The sequence below is a fragment of the Melanerpes formicivorus genome, unplaced genomic scaffold, assembly GCF_026170545.1.
Source record: "Melanerpes formicivorus ecotype bairdi unplaced genomic scaffold, bMelFor1.0.p_v2 SCAF_5, whole genome shotgun sequence".
Classification (NCBI taxonomy): Eukaryota; Metazoa; Chordata; class Aves; order Piciformes; family Picidae; genus Melanerpes; species Melanerpes formicivorus.
Genome location: NW_027142357.1, coordinates 19,097,622 through 19,110,019, shown reverse-complemented (window position 1 = coordinate 19,110,019; position 12,398 = coordinate 19,097,622). Strand labels below are relative to the sequence as shown.

General features: G+C 41.2%; 1 protein-coding gene across 1 annotated transcript; it reads left to right on the top strand.

Annotated features, from left to right (window-relative positions):
• Positions 1-53: 53 nt before the first annotated feature.
• On the top strand, positions 54-8,206 carry SCRN3 (secernin 3). The gene is made up of 7 exons (XM_068138551.1): positions 54-265; positions 437-618; positions 1,375-1,574; positions 2,234-2,446; positions 5,000-5,162; positions 5,508-5,688; positions 6,426-8,206. The coding sequence occupies exons 1-7, from the start codon at positions 98-100 to the stop codon at positions 6,579-6,581; spliced, it is 1,263 nt and encodes a 420-aa protein (XP_067994652.1). The 5' UTR covers positions 54-97; the 3' UTR covers positions 6,582-8,206.
• Positions 8,207-12,398: the final 4,192 nt, after the last annotated feature.

Here is a 12,398-nt window from a genome sequence, read left to right as displayed (position 1 = left end):
CGCCGCTCAGCTCAGCCCCGCCCCGCCCCGCCCCGCCGTCGCTGTCGCCGCCGTCGCCGCCGCCGCCGCGCTCTGCGGAGTGCCTGTCGTCGCCAGCATGTTCCCCCAGATGCCGCCCCGCTCCTGCGACACCTTTGTGGCGCTGCCGCCTGCCGCGGCGGCAGGTCGCGTCATCTTCGGGAAGAACTCGGACCGGCCGGCGGACGAGGTGCAGGAGGTCGTCTACTTCCCGGCCGCCGCGTACCCGCCCGGTGCAGCGCTGGAGGTGAGGGCGCGGGAGCACGACAAGGCCTTCTGGAGAAGGCGAAACCCCCCAACCTCTCCTATCCTATTTCCTTTGTATTTTTAGCCAGCAATTTGGCCGATTAATGAAGGGGAATGCTCGCCGCAGCCCTGGCTTGAAAGGTGATCTGTTGTGTGTTCTGGCTCTTTGCAGTGCACCTACATCACCATCGAGCAGGTCGAACAGACCCACGCCGTGGTCCTGAGCCGCCCCTCCTGGCTCTGGGGGGCAGAGATGGGCGCCAACGAGCACGGTGTGTGTATCGGGAACGAAGCGGTGTGGGGGAGAGAGGAGATCTGCGACGATGAAGCTCTCCTCGGCATGGACCTCGTAAGGTTTGCACAGGCTGTTTTGGTAACTGGTACTGAATTCAGAATGGAATTTTGAAACATTAGTTTTGAGCTATATGGGGAAGTACATGCTTTCACTTTCAGAAGACACAACTGCGTCTTCTGCTCTTCTAACCGTAGTTAGAACTAAGCATTTCTTGGCATGGGCCATTAGGTCTCCACCAGGAGCTGAGAGTCCATGAGAGGTATCAGGTGCTAAAACAGAATTTGTCAAGGAGATCAAACGTTTTTCCCTCTACAAGGTTTATACCAAACTGAAACATGACTCAAAAAGAGTGCAACTGGACTTCAGGAACCAGATTTTTGGCCTTTTTGTAGGCTCTGTACTCATCTCCGATTTCCCCCATCTTTCAAATATGTCTTTTTAAGTTTCAGGCTTAGCCATGCATCTATACAAATCAGGGCAGTTTCTTATGTGTGCCTTACTGGGTACAATGTAAATCTCATTAACTTGCAGTAGCCAGTCAGTTCTTCCTGGATTGTTTCCCCCAGTTCCAATACTCACACAGGACCCCTCTCCCTGCCTTTCTGTATTTCCATTTGGTTGTTTCTCATCATGTCAAGGACACAGAGGGGCCCACCTTGAACAAGCTCTTTAGGTGACTTGCTTCTTTATCTTACGAGATCATACAAGCAGCAGGTATATATAGAAACAGCATTCCAAGTTAATTCAAATACTCAGGCTGAAGAGTTGTATGCAAAGTTTATAGTTCTAAAGATAACATCTTCCTTTTGTTTTAGGCTTGGACTGGAGAGAGCGGATACAGCTGAAAAGGCTCTTGCTGTCATAGTTGATTTGCTAGAAAAGTATGGACAGGGAGGAAACTGCATGGAGAGCCACATGGCATTTACATACTACAATAGTTTTTTGATAGCCGACAGAAAGGAAGCATGGGTGCTGGAGACATCAGGAAAATACTGGGCAGCAGAAAAAGTAGAAGGTATGGATGGTGTTCTTTGTTTTAAATAATTGAAATGCAATGACAACTAGCAGTTCTCCACTTTTCATTTACCACTTCAAGGCATCAAACTAGCTCCCAGTTAGGTACATGCACCTGTAATCGGCAGGACTGCTCCCTAGGGTGTCAGTGTGGAGTGGCTAGCAGTTTCACAGAGGGGCTGAGTCATTTCCAGATTCAGAGATGACCACTTCTGCACTTGGAAAACAGAGGTCAGCATGATAATGACAACAGTATGAAATGTTCTTAAGACTTGATGGCAACTGATCACAGTTTCATCTGATGACAAGGTCAAGTGCATTGAGTCCTGAAGTCAATGATTATTCCAGTGGCCTCAGAAGGACAAACTATGTCTTTGGAGGCCCAAGAGAAAGAATATTAAAGATAGGAATAATTCATAGACTTGAAATATGATGTTGGCAATAGAAGTAAATGAGTCAGAACTGAGTGGCAGTGAAATTTCAGTCTGAAAGATGCATTATAGCTAGGGAGAGACGGCCAATAATAAGCCACAGGACTCCTAGATCTTGTAGGAAACTCTTGAAGTGCATCACTGGCTTTAGTAGACTAATTGTAAACAAAGTACCAAGAAAAATCATTTGATGTACTTCAGATACATTCTTTCCTCACCTTAAAAACAGGGGGCGTGCGGAATATTTCTAACCAGCTCTCTATCACGACCAAGATTGACAAAGGACATCCAGAACTGAAGGAATATGCCAAAACCAAGGGCTGGTGGGATGGAGAAAAGGAATTTGATTTTGCTGCCACATATTCTTATGTAAATACTGCCAGAATGACCACATCCAGAGGTCGATATTGCGAAGGCTATAAACTTCTGAACAAACACAAAGGTATATTTTTTTGTTTTCATGTATGTTTTTAAAACACATTTAGTGAGCTACGTTAACTTAAACCATAAATTATTAGACATCTGATGTGGGCAATCATTCAAATGATTTGGTGAACAAGAACTTGGTAGAATAACTTCTTACCTATAGGAGAAACATTGAACTTGAATTCTTTGCCAATTTGTTGCTGAGGAAAAATTAAAATGAGTCAAATACCAAACACACAGCTACAGTAAAAACACCAAGAGGTCACATTATGGCCACACTACTAAATACTTGCTATGATCTGCTGTGACACACTTTGATAGGCTATGCATTATTACTGTACCTCTAAGAAAAAAACAACCCTGAAGACTAAAACAGACTTACAGCAGTTTGCAGCCACAAACCTAACCTTACAAACAACTTCACTTTGGTACCATTCATATAGGTCTAAGACCACAAAAGCACAGATTGTTTTTAAGTCTTTGTAGTTTCACCATAAGTGCTCCTCTAAGTTTGTGGATTCTAACAAAACACACTGAGAACAAAGCACAGTAATTTTCTGCACTCTAAGCAGATGCTCCAAATCACTGACTGACTTAATTTTCAGACCTCTATAGAAAGAATTTACTCTATGTCCACCTGGCAGGTTTTTGCTCCATCTGTATTCACTTGCTCATTTGAAATAATTAAACCAAAATGACATTGCACCCCTCTTTCTAGTTATTTGTTGAGGTCTGCCAGATAAGGTTTAGCATTTAGTAAATGCATCAGAATGACTTACCTTTTGCTATCCTGCTCCAGTGATCATGGAAATCCTGCATTCATTTTGGGAACTGCAGGTTCTGAGTACAGCAAGCATTTTCATAATACCTGTATTTACTTGTATTATAAAAACACTTGAGACTCTGTCATTGTTTTCATTCTAAGTCCCCATTTTCAGACATTTACCTGAACCATTTGAACACTAGGTGTTCAGGCTATCAGCTTCATGTGGTGTCAGTTAAATAGGTGCCCTAGCTAAAAGCTGTTTTATTTGCAGCATCAGTAAAATCATTGGTTTCTTAATCAATCTCACATTCTCAGCTTTCTTTCTCAGTGGCATTAACGATTTTTTTCCAGGCTGCCTACCACATGAAGACCATTTTTAGACAAACATTATTTAGATTTCAAAAAAATAGGGAACATATTTCAGGAATGCAAAATTATAAAGAAGTCTAGTGGAAAATTTATAAGACCTTTCCTGCTGGACAAGCTGCCTACTTGCAGTTGACAAACTGACTGTTGCTTCTTTTAATTTCCTTGATTCGATTTGATGGCTGATTTTGTTAGTTGTCTGATTTTCCCAGGCAACTATAGAAATATTTACGTGTTTCCTTGCTGAAATGTGGTGCTGCATGGCTGTCTACAGGCAATATGAATTGTGTATGAAAAAATAATATTGGAGACCATCTGACTTGGCAACAGAGTGAGTCTACGAGAGTAAACAGCAAAGCAGTTTCAAAGAAGGATCTTTATGCAATTAGAACCTCACTGAGTGAAATACTAGAAGATTAAATGGTAGATTATACCTTCAAGTTAAAAAAAAAAAAAGAGTGAATTATATTTTTTCTGCCATAAGTATACACTCAACTGGTACACCAGGTTTGAAAAGAAAAATACAGGTGCTGTCTGTTAGAATATTGGATTGCTTGGTGATACCATCCATGACAGGATCTAAGCAGTGTACAGACACATGAACAGTGGTATCATTTGAACACTACCTGACAGACAATAGATGCAGAGAAGTTATGTGGAAAAGGCTTTGTTCCACCTGAGAAGAAAGAATTCTTAGAGACATTCAGTACTATACCTCACATGGGTAGTTGATGAAGACTTCTTTACAAATGGAAGTACTACTGTGGTTTGTGTTGATTCCAAATGTAGAACATGTTTCTTCAGGGCATCCTTTCAATTGTCAACTTGAAGTCTTAAGTGCTTTGGAAGTTCAGATGATTAAAATAAAATTTAAAAAAGGGAAAAAAATAAAAAAGGAAAAGGTGACAGTCTTGGTGTTACATTTCCAGAGGTACACATAAAATCCATGCACAGTTTTTGTTACTTTTACATTTCCAAAGCAACATTAACGGTATTAACACTAGCACAAACACAAAAAATTATTACAGTGATTAATTTTAACTTCCACACAGTGCTTATAAAGCTCAGCCTTTAATCCAAGCTACTTATTTTCATCTGAAAAGTTACTGTGTGAACAGCCATTTGCTAGCCATATGTATTTTACCCTTCTGGGAAACATCATGTGTCATCGTCCCCCTTCTTTTCCAAGTCACAAATGTTATAGCTCATTATCACCTACTCTTTGAAATAAATACTCTGGGGAAAACAAAAATATTTTAAAGTGTGTTACACACTGAAGTATATTGTTAAGATGTTTCTTTTCTTCTGCCAACATGGATAAACTAAAATTGGTATTGCCTCTTAAAGGAAAAAGCAGCCAGTTGTAGAGAACATGCCAGTTAGTTGGTATCATATAAGCAGTGCTGTGTGTAAATAACTGTATTGTATCTTAAATAGGATCCATCACTTGTGAAACAATGATGGAAATTCTCCGTGACAAAGAGAGTGGCATTAATATGGAAGGTGGATTTATGACAACTGGAAGCATGGTGTCTGTATTGCCTCAGCAGCCTAATATGCCATGTATTCACTTCTTTACTGGAACTCCAGATCCTGCAAGGTGATACAACAAGAAGTAATTGGGATAAAAAGTTGCAAATATCTGCAATTTGTCTAATTATTCCTTTTGTTTTGTTGGTTGGTTTGGTTTTCTCGCGTGTTTGTTTTTCTTACTTCCCCCAGAAAAATCATATTCAAAAAGTAGGAAGAACATTATGTACAGTAATGCTGTCTACTTAGTGAAACACTGCTATGACACTGACTTAAAACATCAACAGATATTTTTTATTTTTAAATTTTCTTTCTTAAAAGAAGGAATTAGAAGAATGGGAGGAAATAACAGCAATCTACTGACTTAATTAAAAAAAACCCGAACTATCAGTAAAGATCTTCTATTTTCTCCTAGGTCTGTATTCAAGCCTTTCATTTTTGTGCCCAGTATTACTCAGTTATTAAAAACTAGCTCCCCTACATTTGGTCATGATGATCCAGTTAAGAAGCAGCCACGTTTTCAGAATAAGCCAGATCGAAGACATGAGCTCTATAAAAAACATGAAAGTGCTGCTGTAGTTATGGAAACTATCCAGGTACGTTGATTAAATTAGATTTCAGTGCAAGCAGGTGGTTTACATAAGCTCCTTGCTCACATTTTGTTAATGCGGTACTATTTAATGCCCTGTGATGGATTGCAGAGAACAGTGCAGTGCAGCAGAAGCTCATTGTTTCAGCATCTGGCTGGCACGTGTTTCAAACACTAAAATTTGCAACTAGCACTTTGCTGTACTCCCAGGCCCAACATCTGTAGTGCTCTTGCAGTGCAGCAGGCTACACATACCTCTGTGCCAGTCACATAATGGGGAAATGCTGGAGCAGCCACAGGCAAATACACAACTCCTGATAAGAGTACTTAAAACCCTTCAGAACTCTGGTCTGAGGCAGTAAGGAGATATGCCTTTTATCATTGCTTAGTAGGGACAGGAAAGGAAACAAGATCACAAAGATAGCTGGACACAAAGGTGAAGTAGAGAGGTAGTTGCTTACTTTTAACAGTACCTTTTCCTCTATTTACAGATCCACATTCTAAAAAATGAGGCATATGCCCACTTAAATTTTGGTAGCATAAATAACTAGAGATGGAATGAGTGTAAGATGTTAGGAAAGATCTCTAAAAAAACCTGTCATGATGCTAACTTCTACAAAATCAAGTTTGTATCCTAGAAACTGTTAGAGGTTAAAATAAAGATGGTGGAACAGAATTTTGTTAGGGTGAATGCTACATACTCTGTATATCTTTTTAGTGAAATGCAGATGTTTCTTTTTGCAGGACCAAGGTAAAAAGCTGCTGAAAGACATACAGGAATTGGAGAAACAGAAGATCAGTGAAATGGAATCAATCCTGCAAAATGGATGTCTTGACACTAACCAAGTGGTTAACCTTTTTTCACAGTGTGTAGAAGAAGAACTCAAAATATATAGCTAAACATGCTATTTGGATATAGTAAAATTCAGTTTTATGATCAGTTTTTTACTGAAGTGGCTATATAGATTACATCCTATTTTCAATGTACCATTTAGTATGAACAGTTTAAAAAGATACAGATTCATATTCAGGCCAAACAGCTCTTGGTTGTATGAAGCAACATTGAAAAGGATTTTAAGAGCTAGGCATTGGCTTTGTCTGTCTGTGACATAAAGCTGTCAGCAGGGATTGATTTTGTCAACAGCAGATGCACTTAGAATGTAATGGCTTGATTAAATTGTGGAACAGCTTCATCTCTGAATGAAGAACACAACTGAGGGTTGGATAACTCAGTTCTAGCATACACATGTAGCTTTTATAGTCAATTGTAGCAGAAGTTCACATTGCCTGAATTTTAATGGTGACATTGAAGGACTTTGTAAAATGTAGATCCTATTACTTACACTGAATTAAAAGGAAGAGATATACAAGTCAAGCAAGACTGATACTCAGCTGTTTGACAAAACCATTCTGAGATTTCATATATGAGCCTTCTGCTCCGTCAGTATAAAATGACACTAAGAGTTACAGAATCACACAATCACACAACATCAGGTTGGAAGGGACCCCAAGGATCATCTGGCCCAACCTTCCTAGGTAACAGTGTAGTTTAAATGAGATGGCCCAGCACCCTCTCAAGCCAAATCTTAAAACTTTCTAATATAGGGGAATCTACTACAACATTAATAGAATAGAATAGAATAGAATAAACCAGGTTGGAAGAGACCTTCAAGATCATCGCGTCCAACCTATCACCCAACACCACCCAATCAACTAACCCATGTAACCAAGCACCCTGTCAAGTCTCCTCCTGAACACCTCCAGTGACGGCGACTCCACCACCTCCCCAGGCAGCCCATTCCAATGGGCAATCACTCTCTCCGTGTAAAACTTCCTCCTGACCTCCAGCCTGAACTTCCCCTGGTGCAGCCTGAGACTGTGTCCTCTTGTTCTGGTGCTGGCTGCCTGGGAGAAGAGACCAACCTCTGCCTGTTTACAACCCCCCTTCAGGTAGTTGTAGAGAGCAATAAGGCCACCCCTGGGTCTCCTCCTCTCCAGGCTAAGCAGCCCCAGCTCCCTCAGTCTCTCCTCATAGGGCTTGTGTTCCAAGCCCCTCACTAACTTCGTTGCCCTTCTCTGGACTCGTTCCAGCAAGTCAACATCCTTCTTTTGGAAGATTATTCCAATGCCTAACTCTTCTCATAGTGGAAAATTTTCTTTTGGAGTTCAACAGAAATCTCCTCAGGAGTAACTTGTAAGGAGGGAATCTCCATCCTGTTGATAGCCACTCTTTATGTGCAGGTACATGGTAATAAAGACTCCCCTAAGCCTTGTCAAGGCTGTGCAAACCCAGTTCTCTCAGTCTTTCCTCATACGGCAAGTCTTCCAGTCCTTTGATCATTCTTGTGGCCCTTCTCTGAAGTTAGAGGTACATTAAAGGAATTGGTTACAATTTTACTGTGATTTGTTGTGAAATCTGATTACATGGAATTCAACAGTGCAAGCATCCTGCAAGTCACCGTACAATTTGCACGTCCCTGTTTTCCCCACCCTGATATAAAAAATAAACTAACTTATTCATGCGATGTTATTGTGAAATCAATTCTGCAATACACTTTATCACATTGTCTGTGAGTTTGTTTAATGTTTCTTGAATTGTTACTTTTAAAAAGTGGGCAACTAAGGAGGAGGTTGGGGTACACAAGTATATTCATGCACTCAGCAGGACACCTAAAAGGACTTAACATTTTTTTCCATTTCATATAGTGCCTTTTAATCACAACTTACCTTGCCAAAACAGTACTAGATTATGACAGTATCACTAAGGTTGGAAGAGACCTCAAAGATCATGGAGTCCACCCTGCCACCACAGACCTCATGACTAGACCATGGCACCAAGTGCCATGTCCAATCCCCTCTTAAACACCTTCAGGGATGGTGACTCCAACACCTCCCTGGGCAGCCCATTCCAATGACGAATTACTTGCTCGGTGAAGAACTTTCTCCTCACCTCAAGCCTAATTATGGAGTTAATCAAACATTTTGCCCTGCCAGAAACTTTTCCACTCTGATCCTTTTAAAAGTAATGATCAATATGTGACAGTAATGTTATTATCTGGCAACAAAGAAAGAAAGTCGTCTTTACTACACAATCAAACAGGGTAAAAAGTGTAACTGGGAGTGATAAACAAATCCAAAACAGTATTTCTGCAGCCATCTGTAAAGAAGTTGGAACATGAAATGGAGAATTGGAGCTACAGTGGCAGTACCTGACATGATAGCATGTCCACAGAAAGAGCATTATTTGATTGGTATTTTATATTTAATCAGCTTCTAGAATTACCTCACTGTTAAAGAAGGGTTTATACACATGAAGTTATGTCATTCTATAAGCTGGTTTATTTCCACTCTCCACTGGTGAAGTATAGGCAAAGGCTATATATATACACACAATGCAGTTTGCAGAAGTCGTAAGGAAATAGCTTCCTCAAAACTAGCTCTCTGGTAACTGCAAAGCATTAATAAATGCCAGGTAAAACTCTGCTAGAAACCAAGGTATGAGTCAAGTTTACGGGTAGCATAGCAAAACAGTGCAAACTGAAGTTACACAGGAGTGAAAGCAGTGAACTTCAGGGCAGCCTTTAAGTGAATTTCTTGGCCACTTAATCATGGGGTGGCAATTAACCAGGCTAAGCATACTGGTATAGTAGTAATATTCCAACTCTTACTCTAGCGTCTGTGCTGTGTTTATTTACTGGTCTACAGGATACAAAGTAGCAGTGTTATGTGTGGAGACGATCACCAGAAGAGTACCAGATATTGTGCTACCGTTTTTTTCCTGGCCTTTCATCCTCCTAGAACGCATGCAGTGTAAAAAGAGGAAATGAAGATGAGAACAGGAGGAATAAATACCTTTCCCATCACATATTAAAAAACCATAAATCTGTATGTCCTCTAGAGGGCAACCCTTGCATGTCTCTGCATACATCTTACAGCTTATTTTAAAACATGTAGAGCTTTACAAAGGATCATTATTTTTTCCACAAAAAAAGTGTACTAAGATTGCTACCTAGAAAAAATAAAAGTTTTCTATTGCCCCTTGTTTGTTATCACAATTAACTTAAGATTAATGCTAGAAAAGACGATCCACTTTTTCACTGGAGACTCCTCCAGAATTATTTATTCAGAGGATGCTTTCATGGAACTGTAACTTAAAAAGTAACTGAGATTTATCCCACACTAATCTACCTTCAAAATAAAAGAACTCCTTGCACTGCTGACCACATCTTTAAAGCAAAGCTATTTGTAACCACCAAAAATTCACACATCACTAGATCAACTACTGACACACTTCAAATTGTCAATGTAAAAACTTGCTAGTGATCCTTGGTGGCAGTAAATATCTATCAGAAAAAAAAGAGTTGCTTTCTGAAGCACTTAGAAGTCTATTCTTGGGTTTCCTGAAGTACCTAGTTGTATCAGTTTAAGCTGACTGGCCCCACTAGGACGGATGAAGGACAAGATGGGGGGCACCACACTCACATCTTGGGACTTCTTGTGGTTAGCCTGCTCTGGCAGTATGAGGGATGTCTCTCTTCTAATGCATGGGCCTGTGTTTCAGCCATGGAGGCACTGTCCTGAAGGGTCAAACAAATCCAAAAGAACATGTCCTACTCCCCACCTGTGCCGTCTAATATTTCAGCTATTAGAAAGCAGGCAAGAGAGAGAATCTGGGAAGCACACAGCATAGTGTATCCTCTGGTTTTAACTTACGTGACCAGAGTGAAAATGAAGTGAGATGGAAAGTCCACTTCAGCTCTAGCTGCACAAGTCTGTGAACTGCAAGGAAACCCTTCTCAGAACAACGCTGCTCCAGCTGTCAGTAGAAAATCTCACAAAGTGAGCAGACAGATTGATACTGCTTCTGATCCTCTTCAAGGGGTCTCCACGGCATTCTTACAATATGCAAGTGATTCTTATCAAGATTAGAGGGGCCCTGCCTCTAATCAAGTAGAGTAGAGGGACAATCGGCTCTGTTGGGCTGTGTGGATCAGGTAGCCTAGTACATCAAAACCAAGAGTATAAAGCTTTAGTTGACACAGGTGCATAATGTTCTCTGATGCCATCAAACTCTGATGCCTCTCTGGCTCCCCAGAGAGGTTGTGGAGTCTCCTTCTCTGGGGCTTTCAAGACCCATCTGGATGCACTCCTGAGCAACCTGTGCTAGATTCTATTGTCCTGCTCTGGCAGGGAGGTTGGACTTGATGATCTTCAGAGGTCCTCTCTAACCCCCAACACATCCTGTGATCCAAACTACGAGGTGGTGGAGCGTGTCTACATTTCTGGTGTGACAGGGGAAATCCAGCAGCTGAGTGTGTTAGAAGCTGAGGTGTCTAACCAGAAATAAATGGCACAAAGACCCCATCGAGACTGGCCCAGGGGCCCTGTGTATCCTTGGTACAGACTATCTTAGGAGAGGGTGTTTCAAGGATCCAAAAGGATACTGTTGGGCATTCAGTATAGCCACCTTAGGAAGAGAAGAAAGAAAATGGCTGACCACTTTGTTTTGCCTCTCAGAGGACCCTTTTGTGGTGGGGCTGCTAAATGTTGAAGATCAGCAGATGCCAATTGCCATTGTAATGGTGCACTGGCAGCAATATTGCACCAGTTAGGATTCCCTGACCTCTATTTATAAATTAATTCAGCAACTGGAGAGAGAGGTGCTGAGGAGGCTCCCCCATGCAACAAACTGCCAGATAATGAAGAGCGATAGGCGCTCTTCACTGATGTGGCTGCTGCACTGTGGCAAAGCACCAAAGGTGGAAGGCTGCTGTGTGGCATCCCACAAGGGGCTGCAGAAGCTGCTGAGGGAGAAGGTGAATCGAGTCAGTTTGCAGAGGTAAAAGCCATCCAAGTGGTTTTAGGTACTGCTGAGTGAGAAAAATGGCCAATGCTCTCTCTCTTGATATTCCTGGATAGTGGCAAATGCTTTGTGGGGGTGGCTACACCAATGGAAGGAAAACAACTGGCAATGCAGATGGAAAGCCATCTGGCCAGCTGAACTGTGGCAAGATATTGCCGCTCAGGCAAGAACTTGGTGGTCAAAGTACACCATGTGGATGCCCATGTACCTGAGAGTTGAGCCACTGTTGTAACTGGACTGCTAGTGCTCAGCTGCGAGCTGAGTTAAAACCAGGACACTAGTAATTTATATATAGTCCTGTATTTAATTCCTTATTTACCATCATCAGACTAACAGGTATGTTACTAGCAGTCACAACATTGTAACAGTGTAACGGAATTTGGTGTCTGCTGTAAATTAAAGGTGTTCTCTTCCTCACCCTTGTAACAGAGAACCTTCTCTAAGCAAAAATTTTGAGCTATTTCTTACTTAAAACAGATACATTGTGTTCAAAGCTAGGAAATGGCACAGCAATAATAAAAAGGGAAGCAGGGGCAGGACTTTCGAGATGAAAATAAGAAAGACAAAGGTGCATGAACAAAGGCTATGCATAGGACCACAAAACTGACCTAAAACCAACTTCTTGAACATCTGAAGAATTAAGCCCCCCAGTATTTGGTAAGCATATGACAATGTGAAACATCCCTTAAAAGCTCTGTCTAGTCTGTTAGACAAAAAAGGTGGATTTAAGAAATACCAAGTCAGAAACCTGAAAGCCACTTCAACAAATCTTTCAGGAAAACACATTTGTTGTAAATCTCAACATGCACACATAACCCTCTCAGACCTTCACATCACATCAAAGCTCAGAACTC